The sequence below is a fragment of the Mastigoproctus giganteus genome, chromosome 7, assembly GCF_048544385.1.
Source record: "Mastigoproctus giganteus isolate SK-2022 chromosome 7, ASM4854438v1, whole genome shotgun sequence".
Lineage (NCBI taxonomy): Eukaryota > Metazoa > Arthropoda > Arachnida > Uropygi > Thelyphonidae > Mastigoproctus > Mastigoproctus giganteus.
Window position 1 is genome coordinate 10,173,338 of NC_143581.1, and position 27,795 is coordinate 10,201,132.

General features: G+C 34.3%; 1 protein-coding gene across 2 annotated transcripts in view; it reads left to right on the forward strand.

Moving 5' to 3' along the window:
• LOC150082493 (polyadenylate-binding protein 2-like) overlaps nt 1-27,795 on the forward strand; it is a 98,901-nt gene that overhangs the window by 51,683 nt on the left and 19,423 nt on the right. For both annotated transcript variants that reach the window (XM_090378650.1, XM_090378649.1), the window contains exon 6: nt 20,716-20,803. In XM_090378650.1, the coding sequence (XP_090234776.1) occupies nt 20,716-20,803 (88 nt within the window). The remainder of the gene's footprint in view (nt 1-20,715; nt 20,804-27,795) is intronic.

Below are 27,795 nucleotides of genomic sequence, written 5' to 3' on the forward strand. Positions count from 1 at the left end.
CTTGGTATATGCCATCAACTCCAGGAGCCTTACTTGCCTTTATGCGCGAAAGTTTTTCTAATAAACAGTCATCTGCAATGGAGAAGTGGTATCAAAGAAAGTGGAATGAAACTGCGATGGACAGCTGCATTTGGTTCTTTTGTTGGATGATCATACTGCTACAAAAGGCAAAGTCATTCAAATGTATTTATTTTTTAAGGAATTTTTTGATTACCCCGAGGAGGCAATCTAGTTTTTGATTTTGTAAGCTTGTTGTTTACTTGTAACAAAGGTTATACTTGATTCTGCACAGAAGTTATATATCGTTAATAAATTTGATAGTATTAATAATTGCATATTTACTTTCATTTCGTTCTGATCAAAGAAATGAAAGGAAAGTTAAGATTTTGCATAGCATTAGTGAAAAATTCATTGATGCTATGTAAAAAATAAGGACATATTTGGATTCAACATGCCAAAATTCATAAAGAAAGACCGGCACCTCGTTAGCCAGGAGGGCAGGAGCAGCAGTGCGTAGCACATGCTTCTTGATTAGACCGGGGTTTGAGCCCGTGACCACCAAATACGGAGGATGCAGAAAGGTCAGGGAATGACCACCGCATATCCCCGGAACAATATGGCCTTAGTTGCTAATGCTCCTAAAAAAAAACCAATAAAGAAATTCATATGAATGGGGAATTTTGTTACATTGTATTATTTTTGATTCAGCAGTAAAGGAGGTTGTTTTCTTCCCACCATTTTGTCTTCATTTTTATACTTATTTTTGGCTTTAAACTTTTTTTCTTTCCTTGTACTTCACAAAGAAAGAACAAAATTTATTTTATGTCTAACTTCTTGCATTACCATATTTCCTTCCAATATAAAGCCAAAGGCAAAACAACACAAAGAATAGTGTGCAGCATGTTCTCAGATCTTTTCATATGAATTTCTGGTGCTTCTCAACTATTATTCAACCACGAACCCTGAAGCAATGATTAATGTGCAGTGAATATCCGTTTAACTGAGAGATATGTCAGCACTGGCACCAGTACTGTTAAAATCCATTTTATGGTGACATGTAATTTTCCCATCAAATATATATTATTTAGATAATTATTATTAAAAAAACATTCCAACATGCCCCATCTGGCTGAAAGATCAATCTGTTTTTAAAGTTTTCTAGAGTCCTGTTTCTAAAATTTTTGCAAGTATGGGATTCATATTTGCATACCTTGTGATGCTTTCCCTTCATAGGTGAAACAACAGTGGTATTTGCTATAGAAAAATTAAAATGCAAGTTATTAGCAGTTTCAGTTTTCTGGATTATCTGTTCAGTCATTTGCATACACATCGTAGTTAATAAATTATCATGTTTTTGATTTTGGGTTGGTAAAAAACACTTCCAAATTAGAAATGTAATTCTCTGAACTGGAAATAAAGAATATAGTAGTAATATTAATGGCAAATGATGTAAGAAAACAAGCTTATATAACATCAGCCAAAAAAAATACACACTTTGCCATCCATACCCTCCAAGAATTAAAACCATCCACTTCCACAACAACAGGTGAAAGCCTGTTCCAACAATCAACCACCCACTGCAGAAAGCAAACTTCTGCACATCTATCCTGCAACCATCCCTTCCTCAACTTGAATTTATGCCTCTGCATCTCTGTAGTCTGAAAAGAGGAAGAATGCCATTCACATTCAGCTTATTCAATCCATTGAAGGCCTTAAACACATCAATCAGATCTTCCTTCCCCCACAGGTGGCTAGTCTCTGGAAGCTGCAATTTGCAGAACTGAATCTTTTCTAGATAAGAGCACACTTTTTGTTCCCTTCACCAATCTGGTTGCCCTTCTCTGCATTCTTTCCAGCAGATCTACAACCTTCCTAAAAGTGAGGCTTCCAGACTGTATACAATACTCAAGATGCAGCCTAATGGCCTTGTACAGTGAGAATCACCTCCTTATCCCTGCTAGCAAAGTTTCTATATATCAGGCCTGGGCAAACTTTTTGGCTGAAGGGCCACATTAGGAATTCGAAAAGAAGGCGGGCCGCACGTAAAATACTATTTTTAGATATATATTATTTTTTATCATGAAGAAGAAATATAACATAAAAAAAATTCTCTAACAATCAAGAATTTAATGAGATGGATGGAACTGTTTTACATCTTTTAACATTTTTTTTTAATTTCGGGTGTTATTTTGTAGTTGAGATTCTTAAAACTGCTTGTAAATGTTCATCGGTGATGCTCGATCGTAAAGAATTTTTATTTAGATTCACGATGGAAAATGTTTGTTCACATATGTAGGTCGATCCAAAAATAACCAACATTTTTCGGGCAAAATCTTTAAGTTCGTCGAATTTGTTCGAATTAAGAGTATTGTAAAATTTACAGATTTTCTCACCACGGTGCAATTCCCTTAAACCGGTATCACACTGCAGATCTGTAATCTGAAGTTGTGGTTCACTTGGTGCCAGTGACGGATTTAGCACTTGAGAGGCCCCAGGCGCAATTCAATTTTGAGGCCCCCCTCTAAATATTTCCGGTACCACTACAATGTGCATTCTACGCGCACGTTTTTACAATAGCACGCGCTCTAGATTTCGTGTTGCGGTTTTAATCATTTTGGTTGCGCAATTCTTTCATACATATTTTAACTAATGTTGAAATGAAAAAATGGCACAACTAAGCATTAATGATAATACGTATTCACTTAGTTCGCATAGATATTTCATATAATATGTGGGGATATTCGCAGAAGAGTTTACTAACTTCTCATATTAAATTATAGTTTTATTCAGTAACGGTAATAAAGATGAGTGTAAAAATTTAAAATGAAACAATTTTATTTATTATTTTTTTTTGAGATCTGAGATTTGAGGCCCCCTCGATTTAAGAGGCCCCAGACGCGCGCCTCGTGTGCCTGTGCGGAAATCCGCCACTGCTTGGTGCACTATCCATTTCTATTGAAAATGGGTCGCGCACTATCGCCAAACTTGTCTCAATTTTTCGGAAGTCGCCAAATCTTCGTGAAATGTCGTCATTCAGTGTTGATAATTTCACAATATTTTTCAAATTTACTTTCTGGAATCTTCAGCAACTTCATGGTTGGAAAGTGGTCTACCTTGTTAATTAATAAATGTCGAAGGAACAACTGGAGTTTTAATTGAAATCCATTCAAACTTTTTACCATATCATGGGCGTATAAATTTTTCCCTCGTAACACGGTGTTGAAAGTATTTAAGCGTGTCATGATGTTCAGGGTAAACGCAAAATCACAAATCGAGTTAGTTAATTCGGGAAAGTCCATAATCTTTTTCAGTTTTAAAAATAGAACGATGTCATCTTTAGGATCCAATACTTGCCGAAGAACTTTTCCTAATGTGAGCCATCGAATTTGGCTATGATAAGGAATATCTGTGTACTCGGATTCAATATCTTGTACGAATTGTCTGTGTTTCAGGCCCCTCGATCGTATTAAATTTACTAGTTTAACAATACAAGATGTGACATGTTCAAATTTTAACACAATTTTACATAATACTTGTTGATGTATAATACAATGAATTGTAATTAAATTATAATCGGGATAATTTTCACAAATTTTATTCTTAATTTTCATTAACGCTCCAACATTTTTACCTGTCAAACTTGTTGCTCTGTCAGTTGTTACGCTGACCATTTTGTTCCATTGTAAATTATATCTTGTTAAGCATTTTTCAACTCTGTTACTGTTAAACATTTTTCAAATTATAAAAGCACCCGTCGGCCCGCTCCAGTTCGCTCACAATTTCAAATTCTATCTCAATTTGAACAATAGAGAGATGATAAAACAATTTACGAGTCGACAAATTCTATAATGTATTACATACACAAATTTATTTTTCAAAAAGGTGTCGCAAAGGGCATAAAATAAGTAAACATTTTTCGAAAATACCATTAAAGCTCGCGGGCCGCACAAAAATGTTCAGCATGCGGCCCGTGGGCCATAGTTTGCCCGGGCCTGCTATATATCATTGTAAAACCCCATGAGCTGTTCTGGCAGCATGCCTACTGCTCAGAGAATTTCACATCTGACTGCCCAATTACCTATATTTTTTCATTTTCCACTACCCTGAGTGTAATACCGCACAGTTAAGTTACTTTAGGATTGTGGCTTCCCTTATGCAGTAACCTTGCATTTGTCAATGTTAAAGTTCAACTGCCATTTCTTAGCTCATTGACCCAGTTTTCTTAGATCTTGTTGCAGTAGCTCACCCTGCCAACCTTTGTATCATCTGCAAGCTTTGACATTAAGCCTGATATACCTTCATCAATATCATTAACAAATATTAAAAACAATGGCCCAGCACTGAACCCTGGGGGGACTCCACTGATAACATGTCTTCTTCCATTTAAAATCATCCTTTTATTCATAGCAGTCTTACATGCAACAGCATCACTGAAATCCAAGCATATGTTATCAGAATTATTCTTTTCATCCCCAGTTCCTTAGTCATTGCATCATAGTAACCTATTAGATTGGTTAGAAAGGAGTGTCCCTCTAACAAATCCATGCTGTGACTACAGTATAATTGTATTCCTGTCCAGATGGTCTTGTATTACTTCTTTAACTAATAGGTCTGTAATTACCAGTGTTACCTTTTGATACTCCTTTATGAATTGTGGATACATTCACTCATCCCCAGTCCATAGGGATCCCCCCCAAATTCAAGGATGCTCTCATAATTCTAATTATTAATCTGTAATATGATAGCATATTATAAAATTATCTATCTTTAGGAAACCATTGGGTGATGACCTCCTTTTTGACCATGGTTTACCATATCCAATGAATGTAATGTTGAATTTAACTAAGAAATTTTATTGTTACTGCATAAAAAAGTGAAATACTTAAGCAACTTGTTTAGTTATTTTTGATAAAGTAAGAGGCAGAAGATGATGTTTCAGATTGTTTACTTTTTATATTGATTTTACTATTTTAAGAAAAATTATATTAATGAATGTGGTTGAAATTGCATATCTTTTCTTCTTTGATGAAGAATTTCAATGCTTTTCTTCTTTGATGAAGCTATGAAATGGTAAATGCTACATATAGAAAAGTTTTAAAGTGGAAGTTATTGGCAGATGTTGTGCGGAGGTAGGGATTTTCTAACCAGTTGATTTCCTTATATGTATTTAATGAATTGGAGTTTTTTGATGAGATGGTAAACATTTCAGCATGAAAAGTTATGAATTCTAATTATTAATCTGTAATAAACTTTCAAGTCAAATTAAAGCTGTTATTTTCTATACCCTTGGAGAAAATATTCATAATAGAAATTCGTAAGATTATCTATCATCAGGAAGCCAGTGGAAAATGATATACTCTTGTCCAGACTCAGCCAGTACAAGTAACATTATGCTCAGAGTTTCACTTTGATGATAGCTAAGCCTCTGGTTGTACTGAAGGAATGTTTTTATTGTGACAGCTTAAAAATAAAACACCTAAATAACTAATCCATTTGTTCTGCTTGAAGGAAGATAAATTTTTCAGTTCATGTTCATATTCACTTTTTAAGTTGATTTTACTCAAGTTCAGTTGCATACCTTATGATGCTTCCTCTATATCGGTGAAGCTTTGAAATGGTATATGCTATAGAAAAGCTTAAGTGGAAGTTATTAGCAGAATTTCTTTTTCAGTATTCTGTCCAGTCGGTTTCCATACATATTTAATGAAATATTTTTTTGTGGTAAGATGATAAAATATATCTCCATGCAGAATTAAGTGCTAATTATTAATCTGTAGCTTCCAGATTCAGATTAATAACATTGCAATTTTCTGAAGGAAGGTGGAGGAAGGTATGTTTTTCAGCTTGTGTTTACTTTTTAAGTTGATTCTTTAATAAAATTAACTTGCATACCTTATAATGCTCCCCCTCTATTGGTGGAGTTATGAAATGGTATATGCTATACAAAAGTTTAAGTGGGAGTTATTAGCAGAATTTCTTTTTCAGGATTTTCTGTCCAGTCGGTTTCCATACATATTTCATATAATGAAATTTGTTTGTGAAATATTCAAATTTCTCTTTCCATGAAAAAGTGTTACATTTTAATTAACTTCCAAATTAGAGTTATACAAGAGGATGGAGGAATGTAAATTTTTAAACTCATCTACTTTTTAAGTAGATTGTTACTTGAAGTTGATTTGCATACCTTATAATGCTCTGTCTTTATTGGCAATGCTTTGAAATGGTATATGCTATAGAAAAGCTTAAGTGGAAGTTATTAGCAGAATTTCTTTTTCAGGATTCTGTCCAGTCAGTTTCCTTACATATTTAATGAAATGTTTTTTTTTTTTTTTTTGTGTTGAGGTTATAAAATATATCTCTATGCAGAATTAAGTGCTAATTATTAATCTGTAACTTCCAGATTCAAATTAATAAAATTGCAATTTTCTGAAGGGAGATGGAGGAAGATATGTTTTTCAGCTTGTGTTTACTTTTAAATTTGATTCTTTAATAAAATTAACTTGCATACCTTATAATGCTCCCCCTCTTTTGGTGGAGTTATGAAATGGTGTATGCTATACAAAAGTTTAAGTGGGAGTTATTAGCAGAATTTCTTTTTCAGGATTTTCTGTCCAGTCGGTTTCCATACACATTTCATATAATGAAATTTGTTTGTGAAATATTCAAATTTCTCTTTCCATGAAAAAGTATTACATTTTAATTAACTTCCAAATTAGAGTTATACAGGAGGATGGTGGAATGTAAATTTTTAAACTCTTGTACTTTTTAAGTAGATTGTTACTTAAAGTTGATTTGCATACCTTATAATGCTCTGTCTTTATTGGCAATGCTTTGAAATGGTATATGCTATAGAAAAGCTTAAGTGGAAGTTATTAGCAGAATTTCTTTTTCAGTATTCTGTCCAGTCGGTTTCCATACATATTTAATGAAATATTTTTTTGTGGTAAGATGATAAAATATATCTCCATGCAGAATTAAGTGCTAATTATTAATCTGTAGCTTCCAGATTCAGATTAATAACATTGCAATTTTCTGAAGGAAGGTGGAGGAAGGTATGTTTTTCAGCTTGTGTTTACTTTTTAAGTTGATTCTTTAATAAAATTAACTTGCATACCTTATAATGCTCCCCCTCTATTGGTGGAGTTATGAAATGGTATATGCTATACAAAAGTTTAAGTGGGAGTTATTAGCAGAATTTCTTTTTCAGGATTTTCTGTCCAGTCGGTTTCCATACATATTTCATATAATGAAATTTGTTTGTGAAATATTCAAATTTCTCTTTCCATGAAAAAGTGTTACATTTTAATTAACTTCCAAATTAGAGTTATACAAGAGGATGGAGGAATGTAAATTTTTAAACTCATCTACTTTTTAAGTAGATTGTTACTTAAAGTTGATTTGCATACCTTATAATGCTCTGTCTTTATTGGCAATGCTTTGAAATGGTATATGCTATAGAAAAGCTTAAGTGGAAGTTATTAGCAGAATTTCTTTTTCAGGATTCTGTCCAGTCAGTTTCCTTACATATTTAATGAAATGTTTTTTTTTTTTTTTTTTTTTTTTTGTGTTGAGGTTATAAAATATATCTCTATGCAGAATTAAGTGCTAATTATTAATCTGTAACTTCCAGATTCAAATTAATAAAATTGCAATTTTCTGAAGGGAGATGGAGGAAGATATGTTTTTCAGCTTGTGTTTACTTTTTAATTTGATTCTTTAATAAAATTAACTTGCATACCTTATAATGCTCCCCCTCTTTTGGTGGAGTTATGAAATGGTGTATGCTATACAAAAGTTTAAGTGGGAGTTATTAGCAGAATTTCTTTTTCAGGATTTTCTGTCCAGTCGGTTTCCATACACATTTTATTTACTTTATTGCGATTTGATCGTAAAATATCTCACCATGCAGAATTATTTATAATAACAATTAGTAATCTTTAATTAACTTCCAAATTGAATCTGTACTTAATTAATGAAGAAAATTTAATTAGGCATAAATTGTAAGCAAACAAACAGAAGGTGACACTCATTCTTAAGTTTCTTCAGTTTAATCATATCAGGGTCTGTGAATGAAATATCTGTATGATTTAATTCAGCTATTCTCCTGTCCGGAAAGAAAAGGGAGAAAGCAATTTTTTAATTTTTTAGTTATTTGCTTTTTAAGTTGATTTTACATTAAGTAGTTGCATATCATATAGTGCTTTCCCTTAATAGGTAAGGCTACAAAATGATAAATGCTATAGCAGCATTTAAATGGAAGTTATTAGCAGAATTTCTTTTTTCACAATTCTTTGTACTCAATTTCCATACATATATTTAATTATGAAATCAACAGGGATTACTTTTATTTTTGGTATAGGATGCTGTCTTTTTCAACCAACTCTCCTAGTCCAGCGCATTAACAATTCTTTGTAAAGGCGATATAAAATTTGTAAAAAATGTTAAACATCTTCCCTACTGTCAGAACAATAGTGTTCCAAACCTCGCAGTCTCAATATTGAACGCTCAACCCAACTCCAGTCTATAACCACCATACTTCTGCCAGCAAGGAAAACATTACTTCAATTAAAATTTAAAATTAAATGGTCTAAAAAACTTAGCTACATATGGAGCAATTTATTCTCTTCATTCCTTAAGTTGAATTAAAACTTTTCAAAACAACACATTCACAAGAATAACAGCAACACACAATTAACACGTAACCTTTGTCTTATGTAGTAATGTTTGTTCTTCACGCATGCACATAAATGACCAATTGTCGGGTAATAAGAATAGTCTACAGATGTTGTTTATTGAATTTTTACATAGCTTCATCACTGGGGTTTCCGCAGTAAGTAATTTATGATAGTTATGTTGAATATTTATTATTTGTTTCATTAAAGCCGGATGAATGTTGTTCATTTATTGCGTGAAACGAAATTTCCGATGCATTTGAACGACCCGTCCAAACTGAAGCGTTGTGTTGTTTTGCTTGAAGCTGTGCCACTCCCGTATTAGGTCCTACATAAACGCCGTCACAATTTTTACATGCAATGCTGTATACAAGGTCATGTTGTGATTGGAATGTAGTGCTTGACTGTTGACTTCTAGAAACGTGTATAATTTATTCATGGGTTTTGCTATAATTTTCAAGTCGGTGCCCCTGCATATTTGGTTGAGTTTATTGTACCAATACGCGCCATATTATTATTAGCCATATGGTGCAAGGAAGCCTGAGGCTTATGCTGCACCGGCCAAAAAAAAATTCCAAAATTACCCTAAGAGAGAGAGAGAGAGGCAGAAAGGAATCACCAAGAAAGAGAATTATGATGATATCCAGCTCAGGACCTGGATATCATCATGTAGAGCTATGAGTTTGCCAAGCCCATACTCACCAGCTGTGAGCCCCTAATGTTACGTTTGTAAAAACTAGGTTGTTATATGTATTTAGTTAAAAAGTACAATTTAATTCACAATGAAATTTAAGATAAGATTAGTAAATTTTACTGATTAATTGATACTACTATACTCGCTATCTAGTTTTACAGTAAACCTTACACTATCTAGTTTGGAGTATACATTGTATTGTATAACAATGGCGGCAGGTTACGGACGGTAAATATACAGACACTAGGTATTAATTACTTTCAAAATGAACCATGGAGCTTGACTGGGTCTATAAGCTACTTATAGAAAATAATTTAATATAACAATTAAGTCATGAAATGGCTAAATATAATTAAAAACTTAGCGTTCGTGGGAGCTGCAAAACTTGTCCAACCTGTGGATCAAATATCCTTACCGATACAGGTGTGTTCTCCAGTGTAAGACCTTGCATTTTGCTGAATTAAAGCATACCTGCCACTTTTCTCACCATCCCTGAAGTCTATCTAGGTCACTCTGAAGAAACTCTGCTTGGTGGTGATCATTAACTACTCTAACAATGTTTACATCTGCAAATTTAGATATCATGCCATTTAAGAAAATCAAAAACAACAGTGGTCCCAATACTGATCCTTGGAGAATCCCACTTTTTACATTTACCCAATCTGAGGAATAACCATTTATCACAACTCTCTGCCTTCTTTCCTATCCATCTAAGGATTTTTCCTGTAATCCAACCTGTTCCAACTTATAAAGTAACCGCTCATGTGGGAATGAGTAAATTGCTTTGCTGAAATTTAAATAAACAATGTCGAAATTATTCCCTAAATCTAGCTCATGATGACTCTGTCAAAATAGCTAACCTGATTTGTTAAACATGATGTTCCCTTTACTATATATTATATGGAATTATAATATGGTATATAATATATACTACATGTTATATGGAATGGTAATGAAATGTATTTTGGCCATGTCAGATTTTTGCACAATGTGTTGTTGAGGTTGTTATTATTTATTTTTTCCTGTGCTTTAATTGGTAACTTTATTTATAGAGGTTAAAGGGTAATCCCTATTTATGAATCTTCTAGTTAATTCATTTATTTCTGTCGTTAGGGAAATCTGAGTGGAAGAATATTTAAAAGCGTTAAGAAATTGATTCAAAATGACCGATTTTTTTTATATAAATAGGGATGATAACTATGGAAATGTAAAGCCATTCCCTTATTAGTGGGTTTTGGCCTACTTAAACGATGATAACATTAATTAATAATACCAGACTTTCTAAAGATAGAATCTTTGAACTAACGAAACTATTAGTAAATGCCAATTAGATTCTCTTTCAAGAAAAAAATATATAGACAGATTTTTGGCCTTCCAATGGGTCTAAACATCAGTGGACTCATTGCTGATCTATATTTAGATAAATTAGAGAAGATTCACCTTGATCCATTTATACCACAGATCACATATTATGGAAGATATCTGGATGACATCCTAATTATCTCATATCATTTGACCATAAACAATATTCTATAGGTTTTTAATAATATCCATTCGAGATTAAAATTTAAATTGGAAATCGAACCAGAAACACATTCCATTATTTTCCTTGATTTTACCATACACAGATTAGATCATAAACTAAATTTTAGTATATATAGAAAACCTACTAATATGTGAATGCTTTTACATTTCCATAGTTATCATCCCTATTCATATAAAATCGGTCATGTTGAATCAATTTCTTAATGCTTTTAAATATTCTTCCACTCAGGTTTCACTAACAACAGAAATAAATGAATTAACTAGAAGATTCATAAATAGGCGTTACCCTTTAACCTCTATAAATAAAGTAAAATCATTAGCACTGGAAAAAATAAATAATAACAACCTCACAACATATTGTACGAAAATCTGACATGGCTAAAATACATTTCTTACTTTTCCATATGTCGCGTATTGGTACAATAAACTTAACCAAATATGCAGGGGCACCGACATGAAAATTATAGCAAAACCCATGAATAAATTATACACTTTTTTTAGAAATTGACCATCAAACACTACATTCCAATCACAACATGGCCTTGTATACAACATCGCATGTAAAATTTTCGACGCCATTTATGTGGGATCTACCATGGGGGTGGCACAGTTTTGAGCAAAACAACACAAAGCTTCAGTTCGGGTGGGTCGTTCAAATGCATCGGAACTTTCGTTTCTCGTAATAAATGAGCAACATTCATTCGGCTTTAATGAAACAAAAATAATAAATATTCAACATAACTACCATAAATTACTTATTGTGGAAACCATAGAGATGAAGCTATGTAAAAATTCAATCAACATCTGTAGACCATTCTTATTATCCGATGATTGGTCATTTATGTGCATGCATGCAGAACAAACATTACTACATAAGACAAAGGTTTCAGGTTAATTGTGTGTTGCTCTTATTCATGTGAGCATGTTGTTTCGAAAAGTTTTAGTCAACTTAAGGAATGAAGTGAATAATTGCTCCATATGCAGCTAAGCTTTTTAGACCATTTAAATTTTAGTGTCGATTGACATAATGTTTTCCTTGCTGGCAGAGGTATGATGGTTGTAGACCGGAGTTGGGTTGAGTGCTCAATATTGAGACTGTGGGGTTTAGAACACTTGTTCTGATAATAGTGGGGAAGATGCTTAACATTTTTTACATATTTTATATCGCCTTTACAAAGAATTGTTAATGCGTTTGACTAAGAGTGTTGGTTGAAAACGAAGCATCCTATCGAAAAAATAAAGGTAATTCCTGTTGATTTCGTAATATAATAGAATATAGGAATTATAGAGCACTTAATAGCTCTCTATTATCAAATATATTTAATGAAATATGTTGTGATAGTGAGATGGTAAGCATCTAAATAAAATTTTAAAATAATTTGATTTCTATTTTGACTTACTGGTTTTAATAAAATGGATAGAGGGTGAGTCAGTTTATTAAATTAAATTCGTGCTATCCAAATTTTAGCAGTACTGGTCATCACTTGATGTCCAGCAGTGTGCGTGTTAACAATGTGCCAGTATTTATTTATTTTTTTTTTCTAGATATCACACATGTTCATCTCATTGAATATGGTGAAAAGAGTTTGCTCCCATTTAAAAAGAACAATTTCAACATTTATGCAATCTCTGTTATAATTATTTTATAATAATAATTGAAATAAAACTGAATATACTATAGCTTAAATGTATTTTCAAATCACCCTGTATGATTAATTATATCTTAAATATTGAGAAATGTGCCAAATATTAAATAAGCCTTAAAATAAGAGCTCTTCGGTCTGTGCCATCATTGGCTAATGTCAGGCAGAAGAGCAAGTCTTTTATTCTGGGATTTTTCGACCTGCACAGCATATCAGTTAGCCCAGTGATATACATGTGCTTGTACACATGATAGGTGTTAGTGGTGTAATATGGCCTAAGAGGCTGATGTGTAAAATAAAAACTGCTTTTTAATTTAAAAAAGGAAAAAAAAAAAACTTGTACGCACAAAAGAATGTTTTATATGAAAACATCTTTGACTTTGACGAAAATCAGAACCGTTTTAAAATTGAACAGCATTTGTATTGTTTAGGGAACTGATAAAGGAAGGTCCAAATTTAAAAAAATTAAAAATTCAGTTGATTTCTACTTTTATTTAATAACCGAAGTTATGAACGATGTAACTTTTTATGCTCACACCTGCTACTTACTCTACCAAATCAACGTTAGTGACATTAGCATCATACTTCAGTACGAAATATTTAGTATCAGTTCGTTTTATGCTCACGCCTGCTACTTGCTCTGCCAAATCAACGGCGCCTCCGTAGCCAGGTGGGAAGGAGCAGCAGTGTGTAGCATACGCTTCTTGATTAGACCGGTGTTCAAGCCCGTCACCACCAAATACGGAGGATGCGGAAAGGTCAGGGAATGACCACCGCATATTCCCGGAGCAATATGGCCTTAGTTGCTAATGATCCTAAAAACCAAATAACAACAACAAGCCAAATCAACATTTGGAAGAGATTAACGAAATCCAAGGCAACAGCCTAATTACCCATTTGTTGACTAGTATGATTGTGAATATACTCTCTAGAATATTTTAGAATATTCTAGAATGGGAGTCGGCAACCTTTATAAATGGCAGGCCAAATAAAATGTCTGTGGGGTACACATGGGCCAAATTTTTTTTAGGATTATTTTTTGGATTATTAATTGGTGTATAATGAAAAAATTGTCACGAACAGTTTTATTTATTGTAATATTTATACATACACATACATATAATTAATTTATTAATAAGAAAATTGAAATACAAATTCAAGATAAAAATACAGTTATAGTAACAAAATACAAATACAATTCTGGTGATAAAATTGCAATATTTTATTTTTATCAGTGAATCTATATCCAGATTGATATTTGTCGTAGGTGCACAGAGTACTTTTTAAAATTTACATCAGAAATACCATTACTTCAAAAATATATACAGGGAGGAATAGTAAATGTTCTGGGAGGTTATAGTAGTAGTAGTAGTAGTAGTAGTAGTAGTGGCAGTGGCATGTGATGCAAGAAAGCAAGTGTATGCAAGAAAGCAAGTGAGCTTATGCAGCATCAGCCAAAAAAAAAAAAAAAAAAAAATCACACCATTCCTTCCAAATGCCTGTCCAGTTCCTCCTTAAATTTATTCAACCTATCAAATTCCACGACAGATGGAAGTTTGTTCCAGCAATTAACCACCCGCTGGCTAAAGGCAAATTTCGGCTGATTATAAACACAATATACGGAGAACATCTACGGAACAATGGAAACTGCTGTGGAAAATGCAAACAAATAACAAGTTGTTCCAAATAAAACCTGAACCACAATTATGGACATCTAGCCTTCTTAAATATATAAAACTAAACTTTGCTAGAACTCGAATAGGTAGTAGTAGTGGCAGTGGCATGTGATGCAAGAAAGCAAGTGTATGAGCTTATGCAGCATCAAACAAAAAATCACACCATTCCCTCCAAATGCCCGTCCAGTTTCTCCTTAAATTTATTCAACCTATCAACTTCCACAACGACATATGGAAGTTTGTTCCAGCAATTAACCACCCGCTGGCTAAAGGCAAATTTCGGCACATCTATTCTACATCTGTCCTTTCTTAATTTGAATTTATGCCCCCTTAGGTTCATAATCTGAACAAGTGGAAGGATCCCATCAGAATTCAGCGTGCTCAACCCAAGGCCTTATACACATCACCATGCAGGTGCCTAGTCTCCAGCCACTGCAATTTGCAGAACTTAAGCCTCTCCTGGTAAGAGGATCCCTTCATTCCCCTCACCAATCTTGTTGCCCTTCTCTGTATATGCTCGAGCAAATCTACATCCTTCTTAAAATGAGGCCTCCAGACCTGTACGCAGTACTCAAGGCGTGGCCTGACCATTGCCTTATACAGAGGGACAATCACCTCCTTTTTCCTGCTAGCAAAATTCCTATAAATCATTGACAAAACCCCAAGACCTGCCCTGTCAACATGTCTGCATTTCTCAGAAAACTTCATATCTGACTGCACAATTACTCCCAGGTCTTTTTCATTTTCTACCACCTTAAATGTAGTACCACACATTTGGTACATTTCTCTGGGGTTACTTCTACCCATATACAGTACTTTGCATTTGTCAAGGTTAAATTTCAGTTGCCACTTCTTAGCCCATCTGCCCAAATTATCTAGATCCTGTTGCAGTAGCACACTGCCATTACTGTCATTAACAACCCTGCCAACCTTTGTATCATCTGCAAACTTCGACACTAAGCCTGATATATCTTCATCAAAATTATTGATAAATATACAAAACAACAGAGGACCCAACACCAAACCCTGTGGGACTCCACTAGTAACATTAGTCCACAAAGAGCAGCACCCATTAATTACCACCCTCTGTCTTCTCCCACTCAACCATCCATTTATGCATTGTAGCAACTTACCCTTGATACCATTCTGCTCCAATTTGTACAATAGTCTTCCATGTGCAACAGTGTCAAAAGCTTTCCTGAAATCCAAATATATGATATCAGAATTCTTTTTTGCATCCAGTTCCTTTGTAACCACATCATAATATCCTGTCAAATTTGTCAGATAAGACTTTCCTGTAACAAACCCATGCTGTGTCTGAATTATTGCTGCAGTCTTGTCTAGATGATCCTGCAATGCATCTTTAACCAGTGACTCCACAGAAGTTAAACTAACTGGTCTGTAATTAACTCGTATCACCCTTCGATTCCCCTTTGTGATTTGGGGATATATTTGCACATCTCCAGTCCGTGGGGACCTCCCCTGAGTCCAAGGATGCTCTCATAATTATGGCTAAGGGTTTGCTTAGTTGCTCTGCCACCTCCTTTAATATAACTGGATAGATCCCATCCACCCCAGGTGCCTTTCTTATGTTTAACTTCAACAATTTTTCCTCCACTTTGCTCTCAGTTATTACAAAATCATTAACCACCCTGCTACAATTTGATAACCTTCTGCCATTTTCAAACATAAATAACTCCTCATTTGTTAATGTAGATGCAAAATACTCATTCAGTTTGTTTGCTATCTGAGCAGGATCATCAACAGTGGAACCATCGATATCAAGTGGACAAATCAGATTCATCCCCTTCCTTTTTAGAGTTTATATAAGTAAAGAAATCCTTGCTGTTTTTCTTAGCATCTTTTGCCAGAGATTTATCATAATCTGCCTTCGCCTGCCTAACCTCCTTTGTGACGTGATTTCAGACTAGCTTATATCTGCCATAGGCTTCTAAGTCGCTTGAAAACTTATATGCATCCCATGCATTTTTCTTCTCTGTCACGAGTCTCATTAGTTCGTTTGATAACCATTTAGGCCTAAACCTTGAACAATTTCTTAATGGGTATGAAACTTTTAGTAGCATCCACGATTAATTCCTTGAATGCTTCCCACTTAGAATTTACTGTTGGTAACATCGTCAGTTGATCCCACTGTACAGAATTTAAAAAATGTCTGAGACCACTATACTCACCTTTATGGAAGCAAAAACCCTTTCCTTTACCCCTGATGGTAATTCTGTCTTTAAGTAAATCCCACATCAGTACACTGTGATCACTGCCACCTAGTGGTTCCTTTATCTGCAAATTCTTAATACACGAATGATCACTGTTGATAACCAGATCAAGAGTATTACCCTCTCTGGTTGCCTCTCGAACATGCTACTGCAGAAAACAATCATCCGATAAATCCACAAAAGTCTTACTAGTGTGTGAGGGACCAACTCACAAGTTCCAGGTAAATCTGGGAAGTTAAAATCTCCCATTATAAGACATTCTGATTTACTATATAGTATCGATTATTCTGGATGAAAAAAAAAAAGTTCATATGAACATGTCCAATTCTCAATGGATATGGAGATACAGCCCTTTGGTGTGCACAAAGCCATTATGAGAGCTATTAAAGAACGATAAATGACTTGTTTGTATTTATTGACTTTTTGAATGATACAAAACACAAATAATTGACAAATTTTCTACTGTTCACAATAAATGTTCCAAAATCCCACTGCCTACCTCAATGCACTTTGAAACTCCTGTGGTAATATGACGTGTTGTTCTTTTGTGGTCGTCTTAGCATTCCTTTATGAGGGCTGCAGTATCCAAAATTCTAGTGAGCATTTCATCTCTTGTATTCACCTTTTCTTTGTATATTGTGCTTTTCATCTATCCCCCACAAACAAAATTTAGCGGAGTGAGGTCTTGGTGGCCAATGAATGGGATCACCATGCCAATCCATCGTTCCGAGAAAGTTCAATTTAGATATTGTATCACCAGACAGGTATAATGTGCAGGAGCTCCATCATGCTGAAAGTATATACCAATTTTAGCCGAGGGAACATCCTCCTCCAATAGCAGTGGAAGTTCGTTTTGCAGAAATTCTAGGTAAGTGGGCCATGTAAGACAATTTTGTCACACAACGGGCCCAATCAATTGATTGTCAATGACACCACATTTACAGAGAAGCAATGTTGAAAATTTTTTTCTACTGTGGCGTGGGAATTTTTGTCTGGCTGCCTATGAGAGTTACGGGTGTTGTTGATACCATCACGGGTTAGAGTAGCTTCATTGTTGAACAGTATTGGCGCAATTAATTGGCGATTAGCATTTACCCACCAACAGAATACCAATCGCTAGGTGTCGTCTCCTGGTTGAAGTTGTTGCACCCACTCTATGTGAAATGGATACAAGCCGTGCTCACATAATGTTTGCCATACTCTTAAAACTGATACAGGTAGAAATTTTTCATGTGCTAATAGTAAGACTACGTTCTATCAACTGAAGAATGTGTTCTATTTCATCCACAGTTTGTTCGTTTGCCCGTTCAGAAGAAATATGAGTGCTTGGAAGTGTCTCACCAGTCTCACAGTTTGGTGTAAACACTCTTGAATCTGGTATTCTGCAGTTAGGAAACTGTGTAGACAAACACCAAGATGGGTAGAAATTCTTTGTGTGCTTAATAGTAGGACTATTTTTCTACTGACTGGAGATTGTGTTCTATTTTATCCATATTTTGTTCATTTGCATGTTCAGAATAAATATGAGTGCTGGGAAGTGTGCCAGTCTCATGCAGTTTGGAGTAAACACTCTTGAATCTGGTATTCTGCAGTTAGGAAACCGTCAAGGAAACCATATTCTCTACAAGCAGCAGTAACACGTCCACCACAAAAATCATAGAAAAACAACATATCAGCATTCTTAACAACACTTCTAACACCAATTAGTGTCAGGTTATAACTGCTTCTTGCTGTATCTCCATATCCACTGAGAATTGGATGCATGTTTATATGAACTTTTTTTTTTTTTGCTCGGAATAATTGATACTGCAATGTTACGATCCCTCCTATTTACTCCCTCATATTTACTATCCCTCCTGAATTACCCTGTATAATAATAAATATATTTTGAAAATGGCCAGGGGTTGCCCACCCCTGTTCTAGAATATTCAAAATTTGTAACTTTTTTTCTGTTTTCTGTTTCCCCAGACAGCACGGTTTGATGATGGGTATTGGTAAGATACCCGAAACATCGCTTTAATGTATAGTAATGTAGGCAAACAGCCTAATAAACTGATGTTACTTTCATGTGGTATTAATATAATAATAACCTTAATGGAAAACAACCACATAGCATCCTCCCCTAACTTTAGTTATATAAATCCATTGTATCTTGTCTTCTATCTGAAATTATGGAAATTTGTGAATGGTCAAAAAAATATATACAAATCAAAATACCTAAAAGAAACACAACGATTAGTAACCTTTACTGAAATTATGTTATTTGCATCACATTTTTACGACAAATTGGTTTTACTTCAGTCTGAAATTTGGCAGGTGCCGCCAAGATGTTTTCACATCAAAAATAAGTATACTCAGCAAGAGATAAAGTTGGTATGCAGGCCCATTAAACATTGGCCTGAGGTATCATTTGCTGCTAAACTTAAGTGCATATGATGAAAGTTCCCAGAGGCCCACCCTTTCCCCTCTCTCTGCAAACAAGTATCACCAGCAAAAATTGCAGTAATATCTACATTTAAGATCTGATTGGGTGAATTAGCTTTAGTGTCTGGATGTGTTTCTGCTGCCTCTGATTTGATACCTATTTCCTTGCCACTCAGTTGCAGGTTGTGAAAGTGAGCCCTCTATGAAATGTTTAAAAGCCATTCAGAACATAGTTTGGTGAAAGATTATATTCATTTTCTGTTTTTATAATGTTCAAAGCCTGATGTGATTTTCTCATGAATGGCTGAGTGGGATTCAAAAACAACAAATGGGTTCTATCGGCAAAATACAGGAGTATTGCCAGTATACATGGAGGCATTTATTTCATGTTATTATTGAGTTAGATAATAGATAAGATAATAGGTACACTAATCTCCCTATGACAACTTATAATGCCGGTTCTTGTCACTCATTTACGACTTGAAAAATATCTGTTTATACCTATTCTAGTTATTGCTTGAACTTTCTGATTTCTTTAATCCACTTCCCGGCATTATGAATTTAATTGTTTTTGGGAATACAGTAATTTTTTTATCTCTGACTACTAAAAAACAAATCCCAGTAAATTGAGAGTCTGCTGTACTCTATTATTACCATATTTAAAGTTGGTGATGTCTTACTGTGTGTGTGTGTGTGTGTGTGTGTGTGTGTACAAGAAAATCACGTTGAAAATGGGGCCAGTGGGTCTCAAAAAATTACAGCAATACCCCTGTATCCGGGGGTATTGCTGTAATTTTTTGCTGAGCAGTGCTGTAATCTAGCACAGGGCTCTGTTACTGTCCCATCAAATATAAAAATATTTTACATTCAGTTTCACTGGTGATTTTTAATGATGTGGTTATATTTCGATGTTTTGAGCACAAGATTGTTGGCTCTCTTATTTCTCCAGCAATTAGAATGAATTTTTACTGCCACTGAGACAAGACCAGTGAAGATTTATTTCTTTTAGTATGAGTTTATTAAAATAACTTCACTGTATTTTAGCTTCTATAAACTATTTAATAATTTATGCTTATTTCATCGAAAAGTAAACCTGTGAGACTAGGTTGAGACATTATTTCAGTTTCAGAACCACACTAACTGAAAAATAGCTCGTTCTTATGCAGAGTTGCACTAATTGAAAAGATAACTAATACAAAGCCACTTTAAAAAATGCTGTTGCCAGAAACCAATAAGTTCTGCACTGTGTTTTCCCTCTTTTTATTTTTTATTGCCCTTAGCTAGAGAGTTAATAATGGGTCATGCATATTTGATCACATTTTATCAACCTGGTGAATGCCTGTGTGATCACATACATGAAGTTGAGGGAAAAAATTTTAAATATTTTATATAGCCATAGTTTGAAGAAATTACATATTCATATTTGTTTATAGTTAGCAATATTCTGTAAGTGCACCTTAATGGTGCCATTACTGTTTAGAAAAATGCATGTTTCCCCTGCCACCTCAAAAATTAACTCAGTGCCATTTTTTTTAAATTTTATATATTATTATTTTTTTTAAATATGAATACAACTATTATGGTTGTGCTGTGTGTGTGTGCAAAGTTTAAAAACCTGATTTTATGTTGTTCTACAATAACTAGAAATACTGCTATGACTAAATTTTATTAAGGTAAGACACCTTAATGATAAAATTTAGTCATATCAGTATTTTGCAAAAGCAATCCATTGTGAATTTAATTGTTTTTGAGAATATTGTAATTTTTTTTTATCTCTGACTACTAAGTATTTATTTAATCTACAAAATGTGTCTTATATTATTTCAGGTTTGCATACATAGAATTTGCTGACAAGGACTCTGTTCAGACTGCGATGGCACTAGATGAATCATTATTTAGGGGACGTCAAATAAAGGTGTGATTTATATAAATTCTTGCTGTGCCTAAATTTAATTTATAAGCTGAAAATGAACAGCTGTACTTTTTCAGCAAAAGTTCTACTTTGTATATTAATTAATATAGTCATTTAAATTTTCATAGAATTGAGAAATACTAAAGAAAATTGCTTTCTTATGAAAAAAAAACAACAAAAATGTTATATATACTAATGACAAAACCACACAGTTTTTACTTCACAGATAATAAAAAGTTTTTACTATTTAAAAATATAATTAGGTGGATGCCCATGTCACAATGAGTTTAGCTACTTGGTTAATAAACGCTCCAGCTTTTCAACAGAATGAAGAAATAAAATGATGACTTGACATCTTGAAATCTATAAACTACAAGACAAACTAAGAGAGGATGCTGCAAGATGTAACAAAATTTGATTTTAGGTAAACTGGGCTTTTGAAAGCCTATGTAAATTTAAGAGACTGAACAAACATTTATATGAAATAAATGAAAAGCAGTGAGGGATATGTGCCATTAATAGTAATTTACTAATATTAATGCCTTTATGTGACGTTCACAAGCATAAAAGTGATATATAATAATGATAACAATCAAGATTTGTTTGGAGGAGAAAGAAGCACGTGCATTCACATTTTGGTTACCATAAACAAACTGGGAGTTCCCAAAAATATACTTCAGTTTAAATTACTGAAATATATTATGTCGAGAACTGAATTATTTTGTTGAAAAACATTACATATTTGGGTGACTTTTTAAAGTGAAAACATTTTTGGTATGCAAACCATGGCAAACATCTGCAGTTATTTCTGAAAATAGTTTTATTACTGCAGTGAGAATTTCTTGATTGATGCTGATACTGCTGATGAAATATTTTGTTTCATTTCATCAACTCTGTTTGGGTTGTTTCTACAAACATCTGCAGTTATTTCTGAAAATAGTTTTATTACTGCAATGAGAATTTCTTGATTGATGCTGATACTGCTGATGAAATATTTTGTTTCATTTCATCAACTCTGTTTGGGTTGTTTCTATAGGTATTCTAGCTTATGATATCCCCTATAAGAAGTAATCACATACAGTAGGTGTAGATTTGAAGAATATAGCAGCCAGGACCATGCATACTCAAATGTTTAGGGAATGAAATGCAGAAAACATGATCATGAAAATGCTTATTGTGGATATCAGAGATATTTCCTATAATGCCATGGACACCTCATTCTGTTGGTAAAGTTTATCCCAAAATCAGCTCCCATTCTTGGAAGAAGTTATTTGAAGCATTGCTAATGGTTAGTGTACACTGTACCAAAATAGGAATTTGCTCCATTATTTGCTGGAGGTGGAGCAGTTTAACACAATGCATTTTTGTGTGTTGTAGTTGTGTTTTGTGTTTCCATGATTTCGTGGAGTTTTTTTTTTTTTTTTTTTTACCAAAAGAGTGCAGAAATTTATCACAAAAGTAGACATTGTCTTCGTCACATGCTATAAAGACCTATAGCCTTTAAAAATTTATATGGAAGCATTTTCATGTCTTTGTTTCCTGTATAGGTGTCATGGAGACACTGATCTGTAATTGATTTAAAACTTGGCTCTGTTATTCTTGCTGCTGACAGTGTCCTTTTTATTGTTTATGTCACCAGATTTTTGAAACTGGAAAGAATGTTTACTGCATACTTTCCTGTAACTGCATTTTATCTGGATTTGTGCTGTAATCAAACTATGCTTATACAGTAAACCCCCGCTATTCGCGGTATCTGTATTCGCGTATTCTTGGTTGCTGATATAATATAAAATGAAACCTAAAAAAATGTGAATTTTAAAGCGCCGTGAACATTTTCCGTCATAAAAAAAATGGGCGTGGCTAAAATTATCTTTCCTGGTCAAAACAGCGCTCAGTGGGTGGGGGGAGACAAAATCGCGAGCGTGGATGTTTCTCGCTAATCCTTGTTCAGTATGTGTTATGCACTTGTCATTGAAGGTTTTGTCGTTTGCTTTTAATTTATATGCTTATAAATTAAACAAATTTATCAATTTATAAATTGATATGCTTACAAAAGTGATAAATCTACCGTTTTGTTGTGTAAAACAGACTTTTTCGAGTGTGTTAATGGAAGAAAGTGACTTTATTGTGGACAAGTTCTTTCTAACCCGTACAAAAAATATGGCTACGAATAACAAGAGAAATGTGAAAAGATCAAAGAAGGTGATGACTAGCGAATAAAATTGAGTTATTAGATAAAATTTCTAATGGTGAAAGTGTCTCACCATTAGAAATTACCTCAGTGGCAAAACATTATAAAATTAATATAATACATATTATAGATCGGACGAAAAAATCCGCCGTACTGTCCGTGAAAACGCGCTAATTACTTCAAAAATTTGCTCCTTAACTCGTGGTGTTAAATTAGAAAAGGCTTTAAATCTGTGGATAGAAGACCGAACTCAAAATAAAATTCCGTTAAGTTTACTCATCATTCGTGAAAAGGCAAAACTCCTTTATCAACACTTTAGCGAAACTGGTGATAGCACTGGCGGGATAAGTTTTTTTTGCTAGCAAAGGCGCTGGTTTGAAAGATTTGTTTGAAATTTCTAATAAATATTACATTTAATATTAAATTGTTTCTTATATATATTTCGATGCCATATGCTTGAATTTCACTATGTACAGTCTATGTACAGTCATATTATGAAGGTACATATAATACATACATAGACAAAATTTTAGACTAGTTTTTCTTATATATTTCATACTTTGGAACGGAACCCCCTTTATTACTATGGGAGCCATACTCAGTGTTCGCGGCATTTCTCAGGAACGTAACCCCCGCGAATAGCGGGGGTTTACTGTATTCTGAAAAAATATTTTCATTAAAAACTCTGCTTTATGCTATGAATGTCAATTTACTATCATATATTTTCAGAAATATGCAAAAGTTTCCCTTTATATATACATAAAAAGGGGAACTTTACACACACACACTGCTCCCATATCCACTGATTCAGTTACTCGCGGTTAACCACAGGAAAATTCCAGAAAATAAAAAAAGAAAAGGTTCATAAGTTTCAAACCACCCTCCAAGCCAGTACAGGCTGTAACGTGGTGAAGTCCGCCAGCCCAGTACATGACTCATTTCCCTTTGTCCCCATACCCACATTCCCGTACGAAACTTTCCCGCAATCTGCTTAGTGTTCTTGCTGGTCTCATTCATTGTAGCATTATTGCAGTGCCTTTTTTTAAAAAGCTCTTATTTACTGTAATAATGGCTCCAAAGTGCAAGAGTAGTGGCGCTGTTAGTGCTTCCCATTAGTGAAAAGGTAGAAAAATTCTCGATATAATTGAAAAAGAAAGAAAATCATATGTGGAGATTGCCAGGTTGTATGGTAAGAATGAATCTTCTTTGTGAAGTGATGAAGCATAAAGACAAAATTCATGCTAGTTTTTCTGTTGCACCTCAAACTGCTAGAGTGCATGATAGGGTGTTAGTGAAGATGGAGAAGGCATTAATTTTTTGGGTGGAAGATATGAACAGAAAAAGGATGCCCATTGATGGCAATGTGTTACGGCAAAAGGCCTTAAGCCTGTATGAGGACTCGAAAAAAGAGGAGACCAAGCCATTTAAAGCAAGCAGGGGATGGTTACATAGCTTCAGAAATAAGTTTAATCTGAAAAATATAAAAATTACAGAAGCTGCATCTGCCAATGAGGATGCTGTTGCCACATTTCCAGCAGAGCTAAAGAAAATTATAGAGGGAGGCTACCATCCTAAGCAAGTTTTTAAATGTAATGAAACAGGACTGTTTTGGAAAAAGATGCCCAACAGAACCTATATCTGCAAAACGCACCAGGCTTTAAAGCATGGAAGGACTGATTGACGTTGGTAATATGTAGCAACATGGCCAGGCATACGATAAAGCCTGGCATTGTTTCCCAAGCAAAGAATCCTCGTGCTCTCAAACACAAAAACAAAATTATTTGCCCACAACCTCGAGGCATGTGTCACGGCAGTGTTATTCGCTGAATGGTTCCACGAATGCTTCATCCCCTAAGTGAGGAAATATTTGGAGAAGGAAGGGTTGCCTTTCAAGGTTTTATTGATAATAGACAATGTGCCTGGCCATCCTTAGTCGATCACCATCGAAGATCCTAGTGTCCAGGTTGTATTTTTGCCACCTAACATTACCCCACTGCTTCAGCCACTCAACCAGGGTATCATTAGTTTTGTCAAGGCCACATACACTCGGCAAGTGTTCGAGATGATTCGAGCAGCGATTGATGCTGACACTGAAATCATGGACTGCTGGAAATCATTCATCAAAGGCTCAATGTATGAATTAAAAGCAGAAACAGTGAATGCATGCTGAAAGAATTTATGGAGTGAAGTTGTCCATGATTTCAAAGGCTTCCCAGGAATCGACAGGAGTTAAACAAGATCATCTGAACAGCAAGAGAAGTTGGTGGTGATGGATTGGTCGATATGATAGCTGAAGAAATGGTAGACCATATCGAAGAACTTTGACGAACGAGGAGTTGGAAGACTTTGTTAGGTCGTCTACAGAGGAAGAAGAAACTGGAGCTGAACCAGCAAAATGGACACTTGAAAAATTTGGTGGGGTGTTTTGGATGGTACAAAACTTAAAAGGAGAAGATAATGGATTGCGATCCTGTGATGGAATGCAGCATTAAAGTTACCTGTTTGCTAACGGAAGAAGTGGAACCTCTCCAGCATAAGTTTGATAGATTAAAAAAGGAAACAATTCCCTATGACAGTGTTCTTCAAAAAGGTCAGAGAAAAAGTGTCCACTATCGATGATCCACAGACATCAACATCGTCTACTCCTGGTGTCATCCAGTGACCATCATCTTCATCTCCTCCAGCTTCAGAAGACAATCCTTCTGGCGTCTTGTCAGAAGATCAATAGCCTAGAAGAATGTCACAATACCTACACCATCACCCACTTCATCTCATCATCGTAGGCATTGCACAGTGTCATTGTCATCATGGATCATCGCAGCAGCAACTAAGAACGGAGAAGCCAGTGGGTACCCACAATAGACTAAGATATTTTCTAACAAATAAAACTCTTCATTACATGATATATAAGGTACAGTAGTGCTGTACAGGTATTTTTCATTGTAAAATGTGTAAAGTAACAGTACCAGTATGTTTTTCTATTGTGCCTTCGTTCTTTGAGGTGTATAAAAATCAGGATTTTCACTGTTCCTTCCTTCCTTCGTCCCTTGAGGATTAAGCTAAAACGTCAGAGTCCCTCTCATTCCAAAGGGATTCTGATGTTTCATTGTACATTCTATAATAATGTACAATGCACTTTATTATTACTGTATATAATGTTGGTAATGTCTTACTGTGTGTTTAATTTATCAATTAAACTTTATTCTATGTACTAGAAAATCATGTTATATATGGGGTCAGCCGGAGTTCGCTTATATCTGTGGATACAGGGATCTTACTGTATGTATATCATGTATATATCAGATAAAAATAAAGATGGCAGTGCAAGTCACACGGAAAGCCAATGGCCAAAAAGAAAGAAGATAGCCGAAATATGAGAAAGAAGTAGGGAAAAGGACAATAAAAAATTGAAGCTAGCAAAAGGTGTTACAAACAAGACCATCTAATGACAAGAAACAGAAATGGCTGTAATTTAAAGAAGTGCATCGTGCAAAGCTGCAGATAACTAATTCTTAAATTGATATAAATATAAAATATTATACCAAAGAGTTAAAACCAGATGAAATAGTGGAAAGATAAAAATAAACTGGATATGACAAATGCACCAAAGTGCACAAAGCAGCAACAATGGATGCAGATGTATATATATATGTATATTGTAATAAAAATAAAGATGGCAGTGCAAATCACACGAAAAACCAAAGGCCAAAAAAAGGAAGATAACCGAAATAGTAGGTTAAATTGAAGAAATAAAAGGTAGTAACCCGTAAAATAAAATAAAATTAAATATTTTATTTTTGAGACTGCATGTTTGCTTCCCGAACATTTTTAGTTTTTCAGAAATAGTTTTCCCCATTGTTTGCTGATGCTTAAAAAAGTTGATAATTAAAAGATTGTACATTTATATACACTATATGCATAGCCCGAGATGATGATAGTGCAGTGAAATATCAGTATAATGAAGTTTTGTGGGCAGTCAAAATAGGTTCATTATACTGAAATTTTGTTATAGTGAAAGAAAATAAAGTCCATAATTTTTTTCTGCACTATCTGTTTCAATAAAGATTTATACAAAAATTCCTGAACAGCATTGCAACCCCCTGACAGACTGTCTCATAGACATTCTGTTTCTGCTGCATGTCTTTTCTATAGATACTTCCTTGGGTGGCATTCTTTGGCTTCTGTAGTTCCCCTTTTCTCTTCCAAAACAGTCCAAACATCTGTCGCAACCAGTTTATATCCATTTACTGCCCGACTTTTCTTCTTCCTCATGTATCCCTTCACATATTTGCTGAAAATTACAATCAGCAGAATTTCAAGTTCAACCTCAAATCCACGCATGGTACTTTAGTTTATAATACCTTTCAAGTTTGGAGTTTTCATTTAAAAAATCAAAACTAATAATTTTTTTTTTTTTTTTTTTTAAGTACCAGTTTTTTACCATCCTCAAATTGCAGCCATTTCCACTTTCAATTTCTTTGATGGCTTGTGGAAAATTTCAGTATTTATCTAATTCACGGCCTAAAATATTGGCAAACATTCACTGCACTAGTCATGTCCTGTAGTGCATGGATTACCCCTGATTTTGAGAAGCTTCAAAATAGATGCATGGTTAGTGGTAAAAAAAAAACCCTCAATAATCAATATTTCATGAAACTGACAGATGAGGTGCCAGAGTTAAGGGGAGGAAAATATAGAAGAAGAATTTTTTCTCATTACAGAGGAATGGAGAAAGAAAGCTAAATTGCTAGGAAGTATGGGATCAGTATACATTTATACTGTGTAAGTTTCTCAAAAACAGGGA